General features: G+C 38.6%; 4 protein-coding genes and 1 pseudogene across 4 annotated transcripts; 3 read left to right on the top strand and 2 right to left on the bottom strand.

Annotated features, from left to right (window-relative positions):
- The first annotated feature begins 527 nt into the window (after positions 1-527).
- LOC122655425 lies at positions 528-1394 on the top strand. The gene has a single exon (XM_043849617.1). The coding sequence runs from the start codon at positions 528-530 to the stop codon at positions 1392-1394; it is 867 nt and encodes a 288-aa protein (XP_043705552.1).
- Positions 1395-2398: 1004 nt separating this feature from the next.
- On the bottom strand, positions 2399-5769 carry LOC122655424 (annotated as a pseudogene).
- Positions 5770-11996: 6227 nt separating this feature from the next.
- On the top strand, positions 11997-12530 carry LOC122655422 (7-deoxyloganetin glucosyltransferase-like). The gene has a single exon (XM_043849616.1). It carries the CDS (start codon positions 11997-11999, stop codon positions 12528-12530), a length of 534 nt encoding a protein of 177 aa, XP_043705551.1.
- Positions 12531-13358: 828 nt separating this feature from the next.
- Positions 13359-14154, bottom strand: LOC122655421 (uncharacterized mitochondrial protein AtMg00240-like). Its single transcript, XM_043849615.1, has 2 exons — positions 14052-14154; positions 13359-13717 (listed from the first exon to the last, which is right to left on the bottom strand). The coding sequence occupies exons 1-2, from the start codon at positions 14152-14154 to the stop codon at positions 13359-13361; spliced, it is 462 nt and encodes a 153-aa protein (XP_043705550.1).
- Positions 14155-21212: 7058 nt separating this feature from the next.
- Positions 21213-24238, top strand: LOC122653882. Its single transcript, XM_043847840.1, has 2 exons — positions 21213-21590; positions 23750-24238. The coding sequence occupies exons 1-2, from the start codon at positions 21361-21363 to the stop codon at positions 23805-23807; spliced, it is 288 nt and encodes a 95-aa protein (XP_043703775.1). The 5' UTR covers positions 21213-21360; the 3' UTR covers positions 23808-24238.
- The last annotated feature ends 2053 nt before the right edge of the window (positions 24239-26291 follow it).

Raw genomic sequence — 26291 nt, 5'->3', positions numbered from 1 at the left:
GTTTAACTTTCGGATGGATTTGGATAATGCTAAACGGATACGAACACAGATACGAAAACGGATTTTGACTATTCATTTACACCCTTAACGAAAATGACTACGAATCGGATCATCTGATTCAAATTCAAGAAGCAATGATTTGGAGCGGTGGAAATCAGGATTGGTGTCAACCAATTTCGATCCAAATTCGCCGATTCGATTCCCCATTTTTTCCATAGTCCATGGTTGTAAATGTCCCCCCCCCCTCTCGCATAAAACAAAAAAATCTTCTTTCAACTTGTATCATTCTCAAAAAAAAAAAAAAAAAAAAAAAAAAAAAAAAAAAATTCTTCTTTCAACTTCTATCATTCTCAGATAAATGAAACTTCAAACGCAGTTCTGCAGGATTTTACACCGAATTATGAAAGGGTAACACTCCAAGAACTATTATCTGCTATGGATTTTGAATCTCTATTAGGAAGAATTAGATAAGAATTCTTCGTTCTCTTTTCCACCAGCAGCGGAAAAGAAGGAAGCAGAGCAGGAAAATGGGATCATTAGCAACACATTTCTTTGCATTTCTCTTCTTCGTCCCAGTTGGAATTCGTCGCCTCCTCTGCTCATTCTCTTTATATCTCAAGAACCCATGCGCCTACAGATCAAAGATATGGTATATGTCAGAACCCAGATGGAAAAACATTGATTTATACGTCCTCCTTATCGCCCTCCCCATTGCCTCATTCTCCGAGATTTTCTTCTTCTTATCGTTCTCTGGTCATGCAACGTACCGATTCGCTTTCTTTCAGCAAGCAGCAGTGGGAAGTCTCTTCTGGATCCTCGTCATTTTGGTGATTCTCCGAGAAAATATCGACCCTTTTCTCATGCACGAAAGTCTTGTCTTTGTGTTCGCTGGAATTGCGTTTCTCATAGAGTATTCACTGATCGGAAAGGAAATTACAGGGCTCGGTAGCCGTGTTTACGAATTGTTAGGTGGGCTCACGCTTTTATGTGCTGCTGCTTGCTTTTACCTTTCGTTTCTGCCTACCGCTTTTTTCGCAGAAGTGGCACTCTCTTCAAGTCTTATTTTCAAGGGGACTTGGGTGTTGCAGGCTGGGTTGTCCTTGTATTCTGACACCTTCTCTTTGAAGGGTTGTCGTAAGATCTCATTTTCTCCGGCTCAATCGACCACTGACGTTCAGTGCGATCTGGAAGAGGATAGGTTGAGAGGTGTAGCTCTGATAAATCTGTTGTTTGTGTTACATTTGATTGGAATCTTGCTCATGAGTTTTAGTTTATTTGGGGCTTTGTCTTGCAATCGCAACTTGAGATGTGGGGAGGGTGCTGGTCCCTCATTGGCAGAGTTTGAGTCGGAAAGTATGTTGATGCGCCCACTTCCTGAATTTGAGTTGGAGTGAGACTTGTTGGGTCTTCTTTTTCTTGTATTTGGATACAGAAAAGTAAGTTTTGAATAGAATTTATTAGTTTTAGTGAAATATTTCCTCATTTTCTACAAATATGCAGTTTCAATTTCTGTTCCATTTCTTGTAGTTTTACACAGAATTTTACTCCTGTAGATCATAATCTAGTCCTAAATTCGTCCCCTTCACCTTTCAGAATTATGGAGTTAAATGGTCACTCAAATCAAGAATCTTGTAGAGCCTGTTCAAGTGCAGGAACTAATATTGCAATTCTTGTATACTAATTGATGGACTTTACTAGTAGTGTGAGATGTTTACAAACATGCTGCAAAAGCCATTAATTACATGCCCGACCTTTTTCTATTGAGACTCTTCAGTGATTAAACTTTGTTTCTCTTGCTGTTTTTTGCTCCACTAGTTCCATTAACATCTAAAAAGCTGCTTCAGGAAACAGATATGACATAGTTTTATTGTATAAATAGCCAAAGGATGAATGATCTAGATGTCTGGTTCATAATAAACTCAAAAGCATTGTCTTTATTACATAGGTGTCTACAAACTTTGGTGTGACCACATCCTCCATCAAAGGGGACGTGCATCTTTCCTGAGACTGGATACTTTTTGTGGGCCTATTGCTTTTTTCGGCTTTTCAAAGTTCAAAGATGAAAATGGTCAGATGATCAATGAAAAATTTGTCATAATATAACTCAGCTAGACATAATTCTATAGTCTGAATTTAACACTCATCGTGCTTAGTTCATTGCTGTTACAATAAGCAAATTAGTTACATGCATCCCTTACTGTTACAATAAGCAAATTAGTTACATACATAATTTGGAACTTCACTTGAATTAATCCAACTTGCTCTATCTCTTCAAGGAATAAAACTTTGGAATTTTTAACCATTGCCGACGGAGTCGATTGAATGCATGAATTTTAAGCAGGGAATTGATTCTCTTGATCTTCTTGCTAAAAGGGCAACACTTCCCTCTGAAGATTTTTTATTTTGAGGAGATTACCACTTTTGTCATGTACTTGCAACCTGCATCAAACCACACAGTTTTTTATAGCAGTAAAATCAACTACCATAACAAAATTAATGTCACCAGTTAATTGTTGGCAGTTCTGCTAAGATTACCCCATTGCAGCAGAACTTTGGTCTGGAGGAAGAGAGAAGAACCATAGAACCTGATCCTTCTTCTGAGTAAAAGCTTAAAGTTGAAGCAATTCTGTATTACTGGACTGGGTTAGTGATGTCACCAGCTGTGTGCTATGTTACCCACATATGGCAAGGGCATTGTCATTTTCAAGTATCTGACGAAGTTTATAAAAATATACCTATCCACACAATATGGCATACCGTTTGAGGTATCTGAGTAACATAGGTTGTTTACGGTCTTGGGATATTTTAAATGGAAACATTCAAATAAATATAATTTAGTTGTATATATTCACCTTGGACTTCCTTGTTCTGTTCGTCTTCTCTTATCCCTGATTTCTGCAGGACCTGCAAGTTGAGTTGTGAGAGAGGGTTGAAAATTTAGTAAGACATACATAGAAAGAGAGGTCATTTCAGTTTGAGGCCCATCACCTGTGCCAGACTTTCCAAATGCCTCCTCATCCTTCTTTGTATAAAGCCTCTAGAACACTGTTGAATCATATATTGTCAGCCTAAATATCAACAGAGGTAGTTCACAGAGACTTAAAAAAACCCAAGAGTTGAAGGGGAGAGGTGGGGGGGTTAGGTTTCTACCTATACATGATACTGCACATAAGCGTAGAAGTTCAATAGACTCCATACCGTCCTGTCAAGGTTTCCCCTTCAACATGACATGAAAAAAAAATCTGTAAACATGTGATATGGAAATGTTTTGGAGTCATTCTATCCAGCAGTACACCATTACAAAATGAAAAAATCTACTGTAAATACACTCTAGGAAAAAGCATTTTGCATGTATGAAATTTTATTTTGTTTCCATATATGAAGGAAAATCATTTTCTAAATATTTAATGGCATCACTTATTTCAGGTACTAGTGAATCTAAGTTGTATTGCATGGTGGTATTACATGCATACATTTGTGAGATCCCTTTCATTTCATAACTGAAGTACTCCTGATGATTGGGTACCACTGTCCTTAAGGGATTTGTTCAGTGGCCAAAATCGCCATTGTCTATTATCCGCTCTTTTTACACCAGAAGGTTGAATTGGTTTCTGCCCAGAACTAGGAATTGAAAATGTTTACCAAGGGAGACATATCCTCCATTTGCGTGCAGATCTTCAAAAATCTCTCCTCTTAACTCTGGCAGAGGAATGGGTGACCAGTTGCAAGGAGGTGCTTTAGCCCATTCTTCTGAACATCCCACATCCATGAGTTCTTGTTTTTTTATGGTAAGTAGGTTGATGATGACAGCTTTACTTGAATGTTATTGATACTCAGAAAAAATATGACATACTTGTAAATTATATTAGCCAACAATCTGAAAGAAGGATGTCACAATAATCACATCTGAGTTGTCTTTAAAATACATGGGAAATACTGCTGTGATCTTCATTGGCTGTGAAACGCATGGAAGGACTTTCATAGTCAATGTGTAGTTGCATAACCAAGCACATAGTGTTACTATGTATGTCAGAATCCGAATTGAGCAGAACTCTCCTGCTTTGTTTTTGCTAACAGGAGAGTGATTCTGTGGCATTAACTTCCACTTCAATTTTAGTAATTGAAAAGGAATTGACAGTCATAGACAAACTCAATTTAGATGTACCTCACAGAAATTTATTTCTAAACTGGGAAAAATGCCCATGCATTGGTCGGGAACGGGTGCATGCTGTTTCTCAAAAAAACAGCGGACACTCCCAATTCAGTATCCATTGGAGAAAGGAAAAAACAGAAAAGAACAGGACAGCATAAATATGGTTGAAACTTTGGAGGGACCTATTGAATGGTCCATACAACACACTCTTCTATAAACACAATTACTTCATATGAAAAAATCTCATTTGATGTATTCTTTAGAATACAATGGTTCTCATTAATCAGATGGATCTAAGGACTGTTAGTACAAGCTTACGCAGTAGGTCAGTGTACTTTTGTTAGGTTTTAATGGTTTGATACCTTTTATGTTTAAAATGGAAATTCAGGTTATCCTGAAAATTGGTTGTTCCTCCTAGCTTTGAATAAGTATGATGTCCTGTTTATTCAGTAGATGGAAATTTTGGATGCAAGAAAGACAAAGAGCCTACCCTTCTGATAATAAAGAAAGGTTCTCTTGGATGATAAACAAGTTTAGTGGGCTTGTACGTCACTAGAGAGATATCCTGGGAACCAAGATTGCACGACATTTCTTTCAGCTGTGAACTCAATATCATTGGTTGCACCGAGGAGATGTGTGTGATCACCTTTACACTCTCTGAGGGGAAAACAAGAGGGGGGAAATGATGAAAAAGTCAAATCCTTATTGAGATAGTTATAATTTATATTCTTTGAACAGTAATAAACTGAGAGATAATTTCATCATATAATGAGCTATTTATCTTCGTAATTCCAAGACACTGCATCTGGGAGATTTGTGAGTATGTAAACCAACGGAATTGTATGAGTAAAATTGTTACTGTTACTGTTCTACCATTAAGAAAAACAGAAAAAACAAGACAGAATCAAATAAGGGAATGGAAAGGGTTTGAGCATATCTTGACTGGTGTAGCATAATAGGGGAGATATCAAGACCATGATGATCAGAGAAGTGGCAAGGATAGCTTCATTGGTATGAAGCATAGTTGCTATAGTTGCAAGACAATCGGAGATGAAGCCAAGCTGCCATATTGTATAGGCAACGCCTGGCAGAGTCCAAGGCGCTCAAGGCGACAGCCATATTCCAGGTATAATTTCCATATTGCATGTATCTTTGCTATATCCAAGTATGTTCTTCTGGGCATCAAGGCTTTCTGATACAATGCAACTAATTAGCTTGCATTGATTTTAGTGTGTTCAAGCATTGGCTTAGTGAACTTCTCGGCAGCAGCTTCCTGAACATGTGCCTCCAATCACTCTATGTAAGGCAATGAGCACTTGTCTTTCCTCATGACTCAAATCAAAGTTATTTCCTGCCTCTCCCCCCCACCCCCCATCCTCTTAATGTTTCTAATTTTGCAAAAAGATAGTTCTTCTCGCTAGTGCATTTGTTGGACTTACATGCATGGTTGGATCGTCTGAAATGCACTCATTATGGATTCATAGTTAAGTGGTTGTGCATTTGACTGCAGATCAACAGGTCATCGGTTCATACCTGTCTGGGTGCTCAGTTGGAACATCTCTAAGATTAGCTTTTGGCTCCCTATTGATAAGCTCCTTAGTTAGGTACATATCCATTTTTATTGGTAATGATTTAGTTGCCATGGTCCTAACTCCTTAGGTATACATTGTCGAGTATCATAGCAAAAAGGTTTGAGCAATGTAGAAAGTGCTTTCTCAGTCTCAAGGAAAAAAAAAAAGAATAGAATACTTTTCATTTACTTTTAGACCCTGTTGCTGGCTGCTATTCTTATGGATTTCTTGTAAAATAATGGACTGACCCTAAGTGAATTCCGTAGAAAGCAGAAAAGTAAAAAAAAAATTTAATTATTATGTTATTAAATTGATGTTCATTGGTGCTGCTAATTTTCTCCTACCAAACAGACAGTGTTCTGCTTAATGCATCACAATTGTTTTGGAGACATAATAGATTCTTTAAGATTCTAGTTCTTTAAGGTGGTGAAATGATTCTAGATCCACAGTTGAGTTTCCAAGATGGAAGTGATATAATCTGCTTCTAGCATTCCTAATTCTGTTGGTCTTATCAAAACTATGCTCTTCATAAATTGGCGTGTCAATCTAAAGAATAAAAAGGGGGGAGGGAGAACTACAAGAAAAAGGATGAGATGACAATAATGCAGTACAAGTCCATAGATTTGACTCCTAGGCAGGCCCATATTTGTGCTCAGGTGTTGGGTATATTTCAGCCCATTGGACCAGCTTTGTTCTGCCCCAAAATGGCCATCGACCAGCAATATTTGAAAGATATTTTGAAATTTATGGTGGGCCCCATGGACAGCTTGCACGGAGAAGAATATTTTTAATATTTACCAGATTGTATGGCACCCATACTGCCCATAGCGGGGGAGATATTTCAGTAAATAATTGCAGCCTTGTGTGGGGATAATTTTACGAAGATCTTGTGGGGCCCATTGGATATATCAAGTGGAGAAAGATTCTATCCTAATGCTTCCATAATCTAGTTTCTTTTTGATAAGTTTCTAATTCCTTGTAACTGTTAGTTATTAGCAAGTTTCTAATTTCCTTCTCCCTATTTCATGTAATAGCAATAGGGAGATTTAGTTTCTATTTTCCACCAAGAGGCCTCCATGCATGGAGAGTTTTACTTTGTAATTGTTTACTTTATTTTATAAATAGAAAAAAGGGAGGACACCACTATCAGTTTTGTATGTTGAAAGAATGGGCTTTGCCTTGTGTGCTGAGTGAGTCAGTTGCTGTGTGAGACTGTATGGGTGAGAGGCCCTTCCCTATCCCTCCTTTGTATCTTTTCATTTCCTTTCTTTCTTTTTTTTTTTTTTGTCTGTTTGTTATTCAACTGCTACTCTGTCCAGTAAACTCCAGCAACCATCCCTCACTTTCGTGGGCTGCTAATCTGGTAATATCAATATCTCCTAAATGTTTGATTGATTCACTGATGCTGTTCAAGTTCTGATAATTTCCAGTCCAGTTTTGGTGCCTGCGATTGGATATTTAACAACATATTAGTCTAATTTTTTACCATAGATTTCTGTGAATCAAACCATCACGTCAGGAGAATCTCAGCTAAATGGGGTCGACTCCATGGATCATGCCCTCCAATAGGCTCTATTCGAAGTCATACTTGGGACAAGACGTAGACTATGCATGTCCTTCCTCACTACTTCTTCTATAGTCAGTTTAGGCCTGCCCCTAGTTCGTTTAGTTCCTTAAATCAGGATCAGATCGCTCCTCCTTACTGGGGCATCCCTAGGCCTCCGCTGAACATGGCCATACCCCCTTGGACGACTTTCTCAGAGCTTGTCATTCGGGGCAACTCTCAAATCAGCTCTAATACGTTCATTCCTCACTTTATCCTTCTGAGTTTTGCCACACATCCATCTCAACATCCTCATCTCAACCACACATAGCTTCTCTATATGACACTTCTTAACTGCCCAATATTCTGCCCCATACATCATAGCCGGTCAGACAATAGTCCTATAGAACTTTCCTTTAAGCTTTAAAGGGATACGTCGGTCACACAACACTCTGGTCGCACCTCTGCACTTCATCCATCCCGCTTTAATTCTCTGTGAAACATCATTCTCTATGTCACCTTCGTTGTTTATAATTGACCCCAAATATCTAAAACAGTCACTTTGCAGTATCTCTCTCTTCTCAATTTTCACCACTTCATTATTTGTCATTGTGTGACTAAAGTTACACATCAAATACTCTAATTTGATCTACTAATCTTAAAGCCTCTTGTTTCCAAGGTAGACCTCCAAAGCTCTAGCTTATCGTTAATCCATGTTTTTGTCTCATCCACCAAAACAATATCATCGGCGAAGAGCATACACCACAAGATCTCATCTTGGATGCTCTTGGTTAAATAATCCATGATGAGCGCAAGCAAATAAGGGCTTAAGGCTGATCCCTGATGTAACTCAATCGTAATTGAGAATTCCTTGCCTTGACCTTCCACAGATCTCACACTAGTTACCACGCCTGTGTACATACCTTTAATTATCTCCACATATCTACTCGACATCCCTCTCTTCACAAGAACATGCTAGATTAAATCTCTAGAGACTCTGTCATAGGCTTGTTCCAGGTCGATAAAGACCATATGGAGATCTTTCTTGCTAGCTCTATAACCTTCCATGAGCCTCCTCAGTAGGTAGATAGCTTCTGCCGTGGATCTACCCGGCATAAAGCCAAATTGGTTCTCCGAGATATGAGTCTCCCTTCTCAAATGGGCTTCAATAATCTTCTCCCATAGTTTCATTGTATGACTCATTAGTTTTATGCATCTATAGTTATCACATCTCTTGATATCCCCTTTATTCTTGTAGATCGGAACTACAATGCTTTTCCTCCATTCATCTGGCATTTTCTTTGTGGTCATAATCATGTTAAACAGTATGGTTAACCAATATACCCCACAATCTCCTAAGGTTTTCCACACTTCTATTGGGATCTCATCTGGTCTTGGTGTCTTACCTGCTTTCATCTTTCTTAAGGCTTCTTTAACTTTCGCCACACCAACCTTACGTATATATTGATGGTGTATGGTGTCTCGGTGTATACTGCAATCCTCCAGGTCAATCCTACTCGAGCTATCTCCATTAAGTAGTTCACAAGTATAGTCGTCCCATCTCTTCGCAATGTTCTCATCCCTTACCAACACTCGTCCATCATCCCCTTTGATACATCTCACTTGATCGAACTCTCTACTCTTCCTTTATCTCATTTTAGCTATCTTATAAATAGTTTTTTCCCCTTATTTTGTGTTTAGATTAATATAGAGGTCCTCATTTCTTTGCCCTAGCCATCCCCACCATCTTTTTAGCCTCTTTTTGGGCCTTGATATACCTTTTTTTTATCATCTAATTCTTCAGTCCGTTGCCATGTCTTAACTCTCCTTCTTGGTCTTAAGGGCTGTTTGGGCCTCCACGTCCCACCACCAATTCTCCCTAGGGGCCTGGTGACTACCCTTCTTCCCCTAGAACATCTTTGGCAACCCTCTTAATACAAGTCTTCATCTCAGTCCATGTCACATTTGTGTCTCCCTCAAAGTCTCACTTGTCTTGTTTGACCACATTATCAGTAAATGTACTTGGGGACTCCCCTTTTAATTAGAAGGTAATCTTATCATGCTTTCTAATTTAGTTTATGAGTTATGACTTATGAACTTATGCACTTATGACTTTATGAGTTTAAACTTTAAAGTTTAAACTAAAGGCTACATTTGACTTTATTTTTGTTTCATTACTTTGTTTAAATTTCTTATTATGTCTTTGAGTATTTAAACAATGTGTATTTAACTATTTATACATCAGGGTCGGCGACCGTATACTATCAATCAATGGTGCATACCCAAAACACCACTTTGAGTTCATTTTTTGGTAATATGAAGGTTTAAATGTGTTTATTTAGCTTAAATAAGGGTGTACATGAAGTATCAGGCCTTAATATGGCCAAAAACCCATCGAGATGGACTGCCGAAATATGGCAGAGAAAATACCATATTTTGGCGATATTTCGGTATATTTTGGCCATCTCGACAAGCCCGAGATACCGATATATCGCGAGATCTTAAACTATGGTCTGGAGTACTGCATCTATAATTATCGTGAGCTGCCGGAGTATTTGTTTGGACAGAAGCTTGATATCCATCATACTCTATTGATTTCTCGACTCACTAAAACTCGAGTTCGAGTTTTTCCAAGTGGGGGAGAGCTGATGCAGTACAAGTTCATTGATTTGACTCCTAGGCAGGCCCATATTTGAGCCCAACTGTTGGGTATATTTCAGCCCACTGGACCAGCTTTGTTCTGCCCCAAAATGGACATCAACCAAAAATATTTGAAGGATATTTTGAAAGTTATGGTGGACCCTATGGACAGCTTGCATGGAGAGGAATCTGTTGAATATTTACCAGATTGTGTGGGACCCATACTAGCCATACCAGGGGAGATATTTCAGTAGATAATTGCAGCCTTGCGTGGGAATAATTTTCAGATGATCTTGTGGACCCCATTGGATATATCAAGTGGAGAAAGTTTCTATCATAATGCTGCCATTATCTGGTTTCTTATTCCTTGTAACTGTTAGTTATTAGCAAGTTTCTAATTTCCTTCTTTCTATTTCATGTAATAGCAACAGGGAGACTTAGTTTCTATTTTCTATCAAGAGGCCTCCATGCATGGAGAGCTTTACTTTGTAGTTGTTTACTTTATTCTATAAATAGAAGAAAAGGAGGACACCTCTATCGGTTTTGGATGTTGAAAGAATGGGCTTTGCCTTGTGTGCTGAGTGAGTCAGTTGCTGTGGGAGACTGTTTATGGTGAGAGGCTCTTTTTTTTTTGTCCTGTTTAGTATTCAATTGCTACTCTGTCCAGTGAAGTCCAGCAGCCATCGCTCACTTTCGTGGGCTTCTAATCTGGTAATATCAGTCTCTCTTTAATGTTTGATTGATTCACTGCTGCTGTTGTTCAAGTTCTGATAATTTCCAGTTCAGTTTTGGTGCCTGCAATTGGACATTTAACAGCATAGTAGTCTAATTTTCCACCCTAGATTTCTATGAATCAAACCATCAGAATAATCCGAGTTTTGAGTATGTAATCCAACCACCCTATTATTGCCTTCGATCTGAGTCTGACATCCCTCAGACTGAGGGGTTATAAGCTAGAGTAGCTTTCCCTTGGTTGCTATTTTCTGCTTATCATACGTTATAATTTCAGTCTCTGTCTGTTTCTCCCAATTACTCCATTAGATGAATGTGGAATTTTAGGCATTCAATCAGCCATATAGGACCTCTCCTCTACCTGACTTTGGACCGGATCTGAATTCTGGATCTGGAAATATTTGAGTTCCCCTATTACAATTCTAATTTCTGTGTACTTTCTATTTCTGTTTATAGAGTTTTCTGCAGATTAGTCCATCGGATCAGTCCCACCTTTGGAGCACTCATTCAACTGGACATAAAGCCTACTCGACTTGATTTCCAGTCCCATCCTATTGCTGGAAATTAAGTAATTTGCTTCTTTTGTACGCTGTCCTGTTTATTCTATTATTCTGTTCACTGCGATTCTGGATTTCAGTAGGTTAGTTAGTGTTGTAAACTTGCAGCCTATCATATCTACATCAGAGAATGCCAGCTTGAGGGAAGAATACTCTTCCATTTTATGTTCCATTATAGATTTGTGTTTGTCTTTCTTCAAGCCTGTAACAGAATTAAACAAGAGAGAACCAGAACTGAGAGAAGAAGAGAGGAGAGCTGTTAAGAGGGATCGAACTTAACTGTCTCCCTCACCATGTCTTTATTTATAGGGAAATTTACGTCTACCACCCTTGGGGTTTCAAACAATTACGTCTACCACCCCTGAAATTTCAAAAATTACTTCTGTTAGTTTTGTAAGAAAATGACAATATTGCCCTTGTACTCATCTTCTTCTTCTTCCCTTATTTCTACTCTTGAACCCTAACGGTAGAGGGATTCATCATTGAATAAAAAAAAGGGAAAGATAGAATAATAATTCAGTGATAGAAGACCTCAAAACTCAGGGTCTTATTCTAAAACGTTTGATGATTTAGAAGCTGAGTTTATCGATGCCATCAAATCCAAATTTCCCAAGCTTTACACCATAGGTCCACTATCTATGCTCTTAAGGCAAGTCTCATCAGAATCAAAAGAGGCAGAAGCTGAATTGAACTGTATTGAATCAAATCTGTGGAGAGAAGACAGGGGATGCTTGGAGTGGTTAAATGAATGAAAACCCAAATCAGTTGTGTATGTGAACTTCAGAAGCCTAGCGATTATAATGCCACAACAGCTGAACGAGTTTGCTTGGGGACTAGCCGATAGCAGATACCACTTCTTATGGGTCATTAGACCCAATATTGTGAATGGTGGTTCAGAGATCATTTCAGGAGAATTCATGGAAGAGATTAAAGATAGAGGTTTGCTTTCAGGTTGGTGCCTACAAAAACAAGTTATTCGTCATCCTTCGATTGGTGGTTTCTTGACACATTGTGGATGGAATTCTACTCTGGAGAGTATACGCGAAGGGGTGCCCATGATTAGCTGGCCTTTCTTTGCAGAGCAACAGACGAATTGCCTGTATGCGTGCACCAAGTGGGGGATAGGCATGGAGATCGATAGTGATGTAAAGAGAGAGGAAGTGGAGGGGCTTGTGAGGGAGTTGATGGGAGGGGAGAAGCGTAAGAGGGAGCAGCAGCGGAAGGGATCTCCGAGGGCTACTCTGGCAATAGTAGGGGACTCCGGCAGCAAGAGGAAGGAGAGAGAGGATAGAGAAATTAACCAGCAGGTTAGGGCTACAAACAAATGGGGGTAAATGTGTAAAAGCACCTTCATTAAGGGTATTATGGGCATTTAGTTAATATTTGGGTGATTACATCATCATTTAACTCTTCTCATCTAACGGTATAGGTACATTTGTAAGAATCTTTCAAAATATAGGGGAAGTTAATGAAATAGATGAAATTCCAGGGGTGGTAGATGTAATCGTTTGAAATCCCAGGGGTGGTAAACGTAAATTTCCCTTATTTATATAGTTTAGATTACAGCCAAAAGAGGGGATTCCTAATTAAATTAGGAATCCTAGTTACAATATGAAAAATAGAAACTAAAATATAAATTATTCCTAGTTACAATAGGAACTAACATAGACAGAAACTAGGACTAGACAATCCTAACTAAACTCCACAAATAGAAGAGACACATAGGAGGAGGGAATCTCGATCAGAATTCTCTATGTGCTCGATATACTTCAACACTCCCCCTTAAGCTGGAGCGTATAAGTCACCTAGACCCAACTTGGAACAACTCCTCCGAAAGGCAGGTCCAAACAACGGCTTAGTAACCATATCACCAAGTTGATTGGTAGTAGAGACCAAGGGAGTAGAAATTAACTTCTTCGTAACTGCATCCCGAACAAAGTGACAATCAACCTTAATGTGCTTAGTCCTCTCATGAAACACTGGATAACTTGCAATATAAATAGCGGCTTGATTATCACAAAACATCTTCATAGGTTGAGCAATAGGAAATCCCAACTCTTGGAACAATGCTTTTAACCACATCAACTCAGCTGTAGTATGAGCCATTGCCCGATATTCAGCCTCAACACTTGATTGAGTAATAATAGTTTGTTTCTTGTTTTTCAGGTGACCAGATTACCACCCACAAATGTACAATAACCAGTAGTGGAACGGCTATCATCATCAGCACCAGCCCAATCAGCATCAAAAAACCAAACCAGATTAGCATGTCGGTTAGGCCGATAAATAAGACCCTTACCAGGAGCACCTTTTAGATATCGCAACACACGACAGGCAGCATCCCAGTGAAATTTCTTTGGATATTGCATGAACTGACTAATAACTCCAACGGCAAAGGATATATCTAGGCAAGTGACAATAAGATAAATGAGTTTCCCAACTAATCTTTTATACCGATGAATATCAGAAAAATCCTTACTCTCAACGGACCCAAGCTTTTGATGAGGATCCATGGGAGTACCTGCAGGTTTGGAAGCAAGCATTCCGGTGTCAGTTAAAAGGTCAAGAACATATTTCCTTTGAGATAAGCTAACACCTTTCTTGCTTCGCAACACTTCAATACCAAGGAGATACTTGAGAACACCCAAGTATTTCATCTGAAAATGCTGATGAAGATATGATTTAACTTAAGCAATACCAGAAGCATCATTATCAAATATAATAATATCATCCACATAGACCACCATCACCACCATTTTTTAGCCTTAACGACGAACAAAAATGGAACGATCAAAATAACGACACTGTGAGAACCCAACCTTAGTGACAATGGAGCTGAACTTATCAAACCATGCCTGTGGGGATTGTTTCAACTTTCAACCCATAAATTTCCTTACGAAGCTTGCAAACTTTAGTAGAATTCTCCTCCTGAGCAGCATACCCTGGAGGTTGCTCCATATAAACCTCCTCTTGAAGATCCCCATAGAGAAAAGCATTTTTGATATCCATCTTATATAAGGGCCAGTCAAAATTAACAGCCAGAGAAATAAGAATACGAACTGAATTCAGGCACGCAACGGGTGAGAAAGTCTCAAAGTAATCGACACATACGTTTGAGTATAGCCTTTAGCAACAAAGCGGGGCTTGAGCCGCTCGACAAACCATCTGGATTGTATTTGATAGTATAAATCCACCGTCCTTCCCAGTGAGCAAGGAAACCAGAGTCCAAGTATTTTGAGATAATAAAGCATCCACTTTGGTAACGGCAGCCTTCCAACCAAGGTGAGAAAACGCCTCAGGGTGAGTCTTAGGCACAAAGTTAGTAGAGAAATTAGAAGCAAGCGGGTGATAGTGGGATGGAAGATGAGAAATGGAAACATACTGCTCAATAGGATAAACAATCAAAGATTGGCGGGATTTGTGAGTACAAGTGCGAGTACCTTTACGAACAACAATTGGTAAGTCGATGGAGCCCTCAACATCAGAATCAGATTATGTGTGAGGAGGAGCAGTGTCCGCTGTAGTAGATGGCAGATCCGGCATATGGGAAGTAGAGTGTGATGGACCAGGTGTAGTGGTTGGGTCAGTGGGAGCCGGTATGGTAGTGGTGGTGGATGGTAAGACCGGTGGTCGAAGTCGGCAATGGTTATAGACCTGAACCGCTGGTGGTGAGGGAATGGGTATGGGCACAGGTAATGGAGGACCTAAAAAGATCTTCATTATGCACTGTGGGCAGTATAGAAGAACGAGAAAAATAAGGAGTATTTTCAAAAAAAGTGACATCAGCACTGGTAAATTGTGTATTAGAAACTGGATCAAAACATTTATACCCTTTTTGAGTGCAAGAGTAACCAAGGAACATACACTTAATAGACCGAGGAGATACATTAGAGGAACATACACTTAACATACCCTTTCTGGGTGCTTTGTTGAATCCACTTTATTGTTGTTTAAATTGTTTGCATATGAAAGAAGAAACATAAAAGGATAATAATAATAAGAAGAAGAAGGGGATATAGAAGGGGGGATAGGATCAGCTCTCTCAGCCAGGCTCTCATCCATAGTCTCTCACCGTTGCCGCGTATCACAGCTTCAACCATAACTGTTTTCTCTTCAATCTCTGTCCTCTTTTGCTCAGCTTCATACTCTTATTTATAATAACCCAATTACAAAGCAACCCAGTCCCAATCTATTACTAATTCATAAAATTGCTTCATTGTGACCAAGTAGTCACAGGTTCAAGTCTCTGGAAACAGCCTCTCCGCGAACGAGGGTAAGGCTGCGTACATTATGACCCTCCCCAGACCCCACAGTAGCGGTAGCCTCGTGCACTGGGTATGCCCTTGTACTAATTCATAAAACCCATAAATAGAAACTTCAGAAAATATAAACTTCTAAATAAAAGCTAAGCAACAAGAATTGAAACTAGATCCTCGTCAAAAAAGGAAGCTAACTTGGTCTTCAATCTCTTAAAAGCTGTCCCATCGATCCTGGAGTGTCTTGCTGTCCAAAGCTTCTAGAATAAAAGCATACATGATCTAAGATGGGAGTCACAACACTATTCATGTGAACAGTAACTTTGTTTTTTAAATCTGTTTTTGTCCTGCGCTTCATGCTTTGATCTGCATCAAAGAGGAGTGATTTTCTTATTCTCCCATCAACTATGATGACAAAAATGAAATATTGTTTCAATCCATTTTACCTGTAGGAACATATTATGAGGCAGTTGAAATTCAGCATATTAAATTAAAGAAATATTTTGAATCTTTGTATTCCTCAACCTTGTCACACTAATCTCATATGTTATTATGGTCTTACCTGGATATGTTATTGGACAGATCCAGTATGTATATGGTGATCAATCTCCATGGGAATTTTCAGACTCTGACAAAAATAAAAACATCAGTCAGTGATGGATTTTGATCAGATTGAAATCTTATGAAATTGACTTTGGCATTTAATAAATCAACCAAAATAATGGGAAAAAGTTTCTTCCCCAAATGGGATCTCTGGATCTTTGATGATGTCTCAGCTTGAAACCTTTGTGTTCAAATAAAGCCTCAGGTGGTCTTTGAGTGTTAAATCTAACTAGATGTTACATCATCTTGTCACTTATATGGCAGTCTTCGACTGAGGGACATAGCATTATTATCCGGTATCAAAGAACTTGTATTTTCCTGTTGTCATACTGTCATGAACTTAATGTCAATGTTATTTTGAAGAAGAGTAATCAACTAATGTCTCACATGATATTCTCCATGATTTGTCATTATATTATCTATAGAACTGAACTGTACTGTATGTATCTTCAACTGTGTTTAGTTGAGCATGTTTAAAGCATTAGCTAGTAACTGATTAGAGTATTCTAGATGAGCAATACTGGTTTATAAACAAGATATCTAGTCAGATGGTTCTATCCATCCATCATGAAAAGCTCTTTTTTTTTTTTATGGCATTTATCAGTATTCTTTTCCAGCCTTGCAAATGAATGCAATATTCATTTGGTTATGATCTTCTATATAGTAGTAGATCAAAATGTTGATCTCATAAGCTATAGACACTGCTCTCAACATCAAAACAGGTAATTATAACTCTGATGCAATGGATAAAGCAGTGAAACAAGTTTTGCTATCTATAGATTCTGCAGGTAATAGGCTAAGTTATGGGGCACAAGATTACCAATGCAACTTGAGCAAGACCTTCAATGATGGTGACACCCTTTTGAGACAAGCCATCTTCAGCTTTTGTATTAGAACTGGTTGGACTCTCTAGCTTCACATTGCAGCATATATACTCTGTAAGTTAGGAATGAGGATGCTTGCACTGTGAGAGTCAGTAAATGAGTGAAAGAGAAGACTGCATTGAAATAATTGGGAGCTAATCCATCTGCCTCTACCATTGAATCTTTAGTTTTTACTATGCAGACATTATTTGTTTAGTGCCATAGGCCCATGATGCCAAAAAAATAACTACTTCACTACTAAGGCCTGATTTGGTATGATTTCTATTTCAATTTCATGGGTTGATTTCTATTTCTGAAATTGTTTGGTTTGATTGTTACACCTTATTTCAATGAAATAGCAATCAAATGACTGAGGAGTTGTTTCATTTTTTAAATTAAAATTGATTTCATTCTTGCTCTTTAAGGAGCACATGGTTAATTTGATGGGAAAAGTAGTCATTTCATGTTAAAAATATAACATCACCCTTCTTCTCTTGATGGTCTCACCAGCTCCATGCCACCACTTCCACCACAACCACCGCCACCATCACTACCATCACCACCACCGCCACCACTACCACTACCATGCCACCGCCACTACTTGATCACCTCCGCCACCGCCACTGCTGCCATCACCACCACCCCCTTCACAGCCTTACACCTGCCACTAGCCCCCACCACACTCTCTCAAAGAAATATAGAGAATCTATTCTCAGAAATTGAACTATCCAATGGATTTCTGAATCTTGAAATATTTCAGGTTGATGTAACCAAAACAATTTTAATTTCTTGATCAAAAATCTATTTGTTGACTATTTCATGAATTCAATCCGAAATCAAAATAGAAATCATACCAAATCTGATCTAAGGATAGTAGTGAAGTGGGTCCTATATGAATGACATTGTTTTCCACACTACCATTGGTGTGGCATATGGCGTCATGAGAAATCCTCTCTTTTATCTCAAAGAGTCGATCACTTCAGATGTCTAAGGTTGTGTTTGGTATGATTTCTTGGAATGCATTATTGAGCTAGAATGCATACCCATCGTAGCCTAAGTTGGTTAGTCCCAAAGCATTAAATTTCCATCAAAATTTAATGTCATTGTTTAAGTGAAGATTCTTGTTGAGAGTAGTTGAGAGACCTGTAGAGCAAAGGGCTTGTAAGGTACAAATTTAGACTAGGCTTGCTAGTGAATGGAGACTCATCCATCATTGTTGGATCTTTGTGGCCATATGACCATCATTGTTGGAATGGGAATGACTCCAGGCTTATCTGTAATCATACCATTTGGAACATCTCACTCATTCCCATTGGAGACCCAACAGATCATTTTGTCTCCCAACTACATATTCGGTTAATGATGGAGTTGGCCAAAAAAAGAATTGTGGCTTGTGAGGTTTTGAATTGTGAATTGTGGCTTGTGACTTGGTCAGCATAACAAAATAGAGGAATGGACTCTTTTACACACTCTCCCACAAAAAATGAGGGTCCACATGTATTTTTTTCTTGTTATGAGAATGATTTATATAAAGAGAGGCGAAATGACCACCCCCTTCTAATGAAATGTGAAATGACTGTATTGCTTGATGCTTCTGCATGCATTCATTCTTATTGGTCCCCACTCGTGTGTGCAGGGCCACCTTCTCCCATAGGAAAAATTTTCCCTTATTTTATTTATGGTAAGAGACTGTTGTTTGGTAATACAGCCCTTGCAGTAGTGCGGGAGCTAATGAGAGTACTTACAGGGGTACCAATGTGGATGAGATTTTTTTTGTCAAGAGGGTTGGGCAGTAATTTCACGCGTTCCTATATCTTGGCGCACGAGCCACACGTCCTAGCAGTGTTCTTTCTCCCTTTTTTTTATCATGAATATATCGGTTTCACATGGATGATATCTTTTTGTGAACACCAATGGATGGAGTGTGCAGATTCTTTCCCACACTGAAGCGTGGGAAACCTCCCCAACGAAATAAAAACAAGATTGTTGCATCATCATCAATTGCACATATTTTATACTCCATGGAATAATCATGTCAACAAGGGGGTCATTGGTAACAGGTGCCTTATGTAATTTATTATTCAATAAACAGTGGATTAGAGAAAAATAAAGTTAAAAAACCCAAATTTAAGCACGGAGATCGTCGAGATGGTGGTGGCTCCTAATGTAGTAGAGCCTTGACTTAAGTCCAGGAGAGGTTGCATGTTCGACTCCTAGTTGCCTATGAGTCCTCTCATTGGAAATGACCCAAAAGAAAAGGTAATCGATGAGATCAGCCTCTATAGATTATATAGTAAAATTTTTAAATAATTTATACAATCATGTTGGCATCAATAGGGTGACCATTACTGCTTTTCATGGGAGGTGGGGCAGTCATTTTGGTCCCCCCTCCCCTCCTCCCCCCCAATGTATCTAGGCGTAGGGGTGTCACTTTTGAACCGGAACCGACCCACCCAATAGCTTATTGGTCCAAATCTAGTTCTAGTGATAGGTTATTGGTCCTGGTCTAGTCCCAGGAACCGTTAAGGAACTGGAAGAATTGTACAACTCCTACCCTAAATCATATCATATATATAATCCTTAATGAAAAAAGGAGAATTGCCGAACAGGGGGAAGTTGAATACTCGAGGGAAGGGGAAGGGGAAGAGGAAGAGCAGAAGGACCCTAAAAATTTCTTCCCCAATTAGGATCTGGAACTGGCTTACCCATTAGTTAATGGTCCCAGATCTTAGATTTTGAATCGTATAGTTTATTGGTCTAGTTCTAATCTTGACTATTTAGAACTAGAACCATTAAACAATCAGACTAATAATCCAAATCTGGACCGATTGCTACCCCTTCCAAGTCCCCCCCCCCCTAATCATTATCCCCTCCAATTCCTCACACGGGGGCAGAAATACCCACCCTCCCCCCTGCCTGAAAACACTGTCCAAGATGGAATCCACTCTCCCTATTAGAGGAATTGAAAGAATTGGCCACCCCACCCGCACCCCCACCCCCACTCCATCCAAAATCCCCAACCCCCAGAGAAAACATTTCTCCTTTTAATAATTTGACAAACGGCTTGACCCTACACATTCAAGCTCAGCGGCAGCCCCAAGCTCCAGAGAAGTGCGGAACATGAACGAGGATTCGAGGAATCCAACGAGATAAACTAACCTACGCACCGCCATGGGTACGGGTCAACTGGCGCATCTTAGCAAATTTTTTTTTTGGTGGTAAATATCTAAAGCACTTATTCGATTAACTAACGTACGCACTACCGTGGGCGGACGGTCAACTTGCGCATCTTAGCACATACTCCCATTACTTTTTTGGACAAAAAGTTTTATTTTATTTTTCATTATTTATTTTTTTATTTTCATTAATTAAATCGGTCTAAAATTGGATATTCGGTTTCGTTCCGATTGGATTCTAAGAAGTATTAGTGTGATTCAGATTCAGACCAAGTCTTACCTCGATTCTGAAATTTGGAACTCATACCAAATCTATGCGGTTCGGTTTCCAGTTCCAAAAATTTCGATTTGAATCTGGTTCATATACTTGATTTATACTATATATAGTATAATATATTATATTATAATATAATAATATTATAAAATCTAATACTTGTAAAATATCTATTATAACATACTGAATCACTGATATCCAAATTCGGCCAGTTTTGGTTATAATTGCCGTTCCTATGTTGGATCCGGAAAATAAAACCAAATCCCTCTTCGATTCTATTCCTTAGTTCCAGATTGTAATCAAATTTTAATCGATTCGATTCTGATTATTTGGTCTGGATCTGATTTCGATTCCAATTTGACACCATCTTAGGCCACGTACTCAGATTATAGAGTAAATGAGAATAGAAGAAGAAGTAATAACTTCTTAAAGCCTTCAGAGCTTTTCCATCATTCATCAATCATCGTCCATTCTAACAAAAAACAAAATCAATCATCGTCCATACTCCAAACGAAGCGTTATTTTCTGGTTCCAGTCTCTGTTTCTCGTTTTGTTTTCTCTCTCCCTCTCCAATAGGTGATCCAACCCTTTCATCTCCAATTCATTTTCTCTCTTTTCCTCCTTCCTACTTCCTTTCTTTTGGGGGGTAAACTCTGCTACAGAAGCATCAGGTCTCTTTAAGAAATATCTTGATTTGTTTCTGATTGATCTCCATTTGGAATTCTTTCCTTACTTTCAAAATTGGCTCTAAGAGGGGAGACTCCAATTCAGTGGACCAAGTCAACGAAATTTGCATTATTTAATTCTAGGATCTGTTTTCAATCCCATAAAGAGAGCCAGGGTTCTCAATTTTGAATTTCCCATATCAAAACGAATGGATTTATCCATTTGTTGTCGAAAGGTGGTGGCTTTTCTATTGATCGCTCACTGCGGGATCTTGTTTTTACTTGAATTAAGGATCCACTGAGCTGTGTGATTCGTGTAACTGATCCATGGATACTGACGTTTCTCAACCTAATGGCTGCAAAATCAAGCCATCCGCGACAGTAGAGCCTCAGAGAGGTGAAGTTGCTCCTGATAGAAAAGAGGATGATGAATTAAACCCTTTGTTATCGCCTCGAAAGGGTTGTATGTCGAAGAAACCCAAAAAGTCGCGGCGGAAAGTGCAGTGGAATGACAGAAACGGTAATAAGCTTGTGGAAGTTTTGGAATTCCAACCAAGGTAATCCATGGATTCAGCTTCGCTCTTCTCATTTCTTCACTCCCTATCCATTTATGATCATCTGTATAATTTTGAGAAGGGTTAGCTCATTTAGGCACTAAATTTAATATGCTTGCTTGGGCAGGCTGTAAAATCTAGCATAGGAATATTAAATGGTGCATCTTTAATGGCTGATAATTTTTATGTGCAGCATAGCAAGGTTTGCTTGAATTATTAAGTGTTAAAATGCCTAAAGTTTGTGTAAAGAAGGATGTGATGGTGCTCCGAATTTAGGGTTAAATTGTTATGCCGGTTCCTCCTGTTGTCACTGTTACTTCAGTATGACCAAACCTTAATGCCTTATTATCATATCTTTCATTCAACATCAACTACTGTTTCAGCAGTTCTCCCAATCTTTAGAAATTTCCTCCTTAATATCCTCTATTTGATTGGCAGTTTGAGGCATTGCGAAGTGCGGTACATTTAAAAATAATGACAGAAAATGCTGCACAGACAGAACATATAAGATGGTTGCCCAGTGGAGTTATTCATTCTTTTGAATTGTATTTTGAACTTGTTATTATCATATTCCAATTGGAGGCGTTGTATTAATGACATTTATTTAATCCTTCCAAACTTATGAATGCCATCATTATCCTCTTCAGTCTGTTGGTTCTGGCACTACAACCCTGAGAGAGCCTCAAATGATATATCCCTTATGGTGGTGTGTGATAACTTTGCACAAACTAAAAGACAAGATATCTTCTGGTGACCCCTTAATGGAATTGCATAAGTTTTTCCCTAATTTCAGTATACTCTGTTTTCTACTAATCACCTCTTCCATTTAATCACAAGTTCTAAAACTTCAGTGTGCAAATTTATCGTGCAGTAATATGTCATTATTTCCAGAGTTTGAAATTTCTAAGTGACAGAATCCATGTAGCATAATTTCCATATTACCTCTGGAGGTATTAGCTGTGGCACCTAGCCTCAATTATGTGTGCTAATATGTTGCTGTAGTACGAAGCCTTAATTGCTATTATTTTATTCAAGCCTATGCTCTAGTGAAGAGTTATCTGGCTAGGTTGATCTATAATTATAGGATACTCTAGCTCCACATTCTCTGTCCTATCTGTTGCTCATGAGCTATTACTCTAATATGGTCTGCGATGGAAAAACTTTGGTACCTTATAGCCTTTCCTTTTCCTTTTCCTCAATGATATTTCGACTAATCTACTTCAAGACAAAACTTTATTGGAAACTCCAGCTTCTCATAGACTTCTCTTTCTACCAATGTAGTCCTCTCCACATTACAAAGGTATGCATTCAGGGAAACCATTATATGATAATGTGCTCAGATAGTGGTATGGTCAGTAATTGTTTGCAAGTCATTGAACCAGTTGTCTTGAGCTCAGTGCTGTTTCCCAGATGGTTAGAACAATTGGAAGCAACAATATTTGTTTCTTTTCTGTGGTTGAGGGTGACTGAAATTGCTGCACTAATGAACCCAAGCTTTGAGAAGGCACCATATGGGTGAATGCTTTTGTCATTTTACAGAAAGTTGCAGATTATCTCTATCATTTTTTATTATGAAAAAGAGAGATTAGGCTCTTTAAGTTAGGAGCTTTGAGGCTTATTTTGGAGCTTTACTATAAAGAACTGGTCATAACCTCTGCTTTCAGCTCGCTCTTTCCCTCTTGAATTCCTGCTGATAGTCTGGCATATGTGTTATTGCACTGATTTTCTATCAAGTGGGCACTTCATTTAGTGCAGCAATTATTTAACTTTGGTGAGAAGTTAAAGCTTTTGAGAAGTAAGAATCTTCATGTTTCATATAGTTCTATAGGCCTTACTTTTAAGCTAGAACAAGGGGTATCATCTGTCCTGCAAATCTTTTCTACTTGCTGTTTTTGCTTCCATGAGAATAGTATAGTAGATCCAATGGTCTACAGTGATCCATGCTTGCAATACTAATTTACTTTGTAAAAGGGTTCTAAAGGAAATCATTGAGAATATTACCTTGCATATCTGACAAGAAGTTTGCTGCCACGAGTTGGTTCAATTTTGTTCCCCAATCCCTCCTCCCCCTTTTTTTCTTTTCATTATATTACTTTAAGCCTTCATTTCTCGTCTTCTATTTTATCATTGTTTCACCCATAACCTCCTGTCTCTGCTTGCAGCGATGCAAGTGACTCTGATGATGAGGATGCGGACTCTTGTATCTGTAGCATAATGTAGATCAAGTCAAAAATGCAAATTTGTCAGTTGAATATCAAGGGTCCGCCACCTCGTACTCTAACTTGATTATGTTCTGGGATTTTATTGTTCTTCAACTTGTGGACATAAACATGGACCATCCAACAAGAAAATAGAGACATTATATCGTGCTCTGGCTTCATTTTGTTTCTTTCATCAGAAAGGAAGTCAGACTAAATTGAAGTTGCCAGTTGGGTATTCTGATATAGATTTCATTGATGTGGATCAACCCCTTGGAATGCAAGTAGATTACGATAGTGAGAATTCCCGAATATGTAATATATTTTAATAGACATGGAACCTTTGTAATTTTTCCACGTTTCTGATAGTTTCATTGTAAGTAGTGAAATGTTCATCCACCAAATACAATCATGTTGCACGAGTAGCCAAATAATCCATGGCTTCTGTTCCATAATTCTCTTGTGGTGTGTAGGGTTTTTTTGGGATTAAATTGTTGTGTTTCTGATGTTGGCTTGTGTATTTCCTTAAATTGTTTACTGAGACAAATGAGCATCCCATCCCTATATGTATGAAAATTTGAGCTTCTCTACTTGCATTATGAAAATCTGGTACAATGGAGCCAAGCTCTGTATCTCAAAGAGTAATTTCCAAGAACTGATCACCAAAAATGCCCAGACAAACAATTTAAAAGGAAAATATATCTTGAATCTAGAGATGAAAGCACTTCTATTCTGTACCAAAACATCTAAAAATTGTCTCATATTTTTTACTCAATTTTATTTTATGTATAAAAATTATTTTGCACATCCGAGGATCTTTCATCTGACTTTTGACCTCTTAAAAGTGAAAAATATTTCATACTTCAGTACTATAAATGAAAAAGGACCGAGTTTCCCTTCACCCATGGTGAAAGGGATCCCATTCACCGAGGGGTGGGAGAGGGCGGGAATGGGAATCAGAAGGGTATTTGGAACATACTAAAACCCTAGTAGGGGTTTGTGATTGTGAACCCTAGGATGGTGGGTGAACCGTCCTCTATGGGTGGAGGAAAACTGTCCAAAGAAAAATTATCAACTTTTCTGATCAAATCCTAGAACGTACTAAGCAGTAGACAGCCAATAGCATGTTGGACATCACTGGCCCATAATACTAGCTTGACCTGTGGAAGCAATGGAGCAAATTCTGCAACCCACTGCTACCCTGTTTCTTAATACATGCTTCAATACCTTCTGGAATTAAAAGTTGTGTTAAGTCCACCAAACTCGGACATCACTGGCCCATAATACTAGCTTGACCTATGGAAGCAATGGAGCAAATTCTGCAACCCAGTGCTACCCTGTTTCTTAATACATGCTTCAATACCTTCTTGAATTAAAAGTTGTGTTAAGTCCACCAAACTCGGACATCATTGGCCCATAATACTAGCTTGACCTGTGGAAGCAATGGAGCAAATTCTGCAACCCAGTGCTACCCTGTTTCTTAATGCATGCTTCAATACCTTCTTGAATTAAAAGTTGTGTTAAGTCCACCAAACTCGGACATCATTGGCCCATAATACTAGCTTGACCTGTGGAAGCAATGGAGCAAATTCTGCAACCCAGTGCTACCCTGTTTCTTAATGCATGCTTCAATACCTTCTTGAATTAAAAGTTGTGTTAAGTCCACCAAACTCCAACCCCCTCCCCCCTCCCCCCTCCCAACAAAAAAACACCCAGTGGAACACTGTAATTACAATGCAAAGATATTTGCATGCAATAGCAAGTAGGGGTAAGAAGCTTCAAAACCTCCCTGTCTCCAAGGTTGAGCCCATCCAGGTTCCACCAGTAACTGGAACAGATAGTGACCACATCACTAGTGTGACCTACTAGCTCACCCAAAAGACATGGTAGCAAAAGGCATTCCAGGGGAATTTCTGTAATTAAATGCAGTGCGAAAGCTAATGAAAGACCCCTTCATACTTTTTATGTTCATGAAATGGATCTGGTGAATCTCCTGCAAGTAAGGTGATTTGTTTGTAAAGTGAATGATGATTCACAGTTTAAGTTGCTAACATTTTGTGACCAGTATATGCAGCTCCTAGGACATTAATCAGAAGATAATTCAAGGGTTCTCTCTTCTAGAAATGAATTTGAGATACTAAAATTTGAATACACTACAAGTATGTGTAATCTTTCACTTTCAATCTCTTAAATCCAACAGACAACCGTATGTTGCAAAAAAATAAATGAATAAACAAATAAAATAAAATACAATAAAAAACCAGACAACCGCATGGCACTACTTTGGCAATAATACAAACAATAGCTTGAGTATCTCACACACACATACAGAAGAGTATCAGTAACCTTAAAATCACAAAAAAAAGGGGAATCAATGACTTGAAACCACAACAACAATTTGAAACTGCTTGCTGGCCTCTCTTCAGCAGAGCCTCTGTTTATAGCTTTCTCTAATCGTCTCAAATGGAGAGGATTGCCAATTCACTCTCTTATCCTGCATAGCAGC

This window comes from Telopea speciosissima, chromosome 3 (assembly GCF_018873765.1).
Source record: "Telopea speciosissima isolate NSW1024214 ecotype Mountain lineage chromosome 3, Tspe_v1, whole genome shotgun sequence".
In the NCBI taxonomy this organism is placed as follows: domain Eukaryota; kingdom Viridiplantae; phylum Streptophyta; class Magnoliopsida; order Proteales; family Proteaceae; genus Telopea; species Telopea speciosissima.
This window is presented reverse-complemented; position numbering and strand designations above follow the sequence as displayed.

Coding starts and splice junctions, on each gene's coding strand:
- LOC122655425 (XM_043849617.1), top strand. CDS start 528: ATGGGATCATTAGCAACACATTTCTTTGCATTTCTCTTCTTCGTCCCA.
- LOC122655422 (XM_043849616.1), top strand. CDS start 11,997: ATGCCACAACAGCTGAACGAGTTTGCTTGGGGACTAGCCGATAGCAGA.
- LOC122655421 (XM_043849615.1), bottom strand. CDS start 14,154: ATGGAGCAACCTCCAGGGTATGCTGCTCAGGAGGAGAATTCTACTAAA. Junction 13,718..14,051: donor AGTTGAAACAATCCCCACAG/GCATGGTTTGAT, acceptor CCAAACCTGCAG/GTACTCCCATGGATCCTCAT.
- LOC122653882 (XM_043847840.1), top strand. CDS start 21,361: ATGGATACTGACGTTTCTCAACCTAATGGCTGCAAAATCAAGCCATCC. Junction 21,591..23,749: donor GTTTTGGAATTCCAACCAAG/GTAATCCATGGA, acceptor CTCTGCTTGCAG/CGATGCAAGTGACTCTGATG.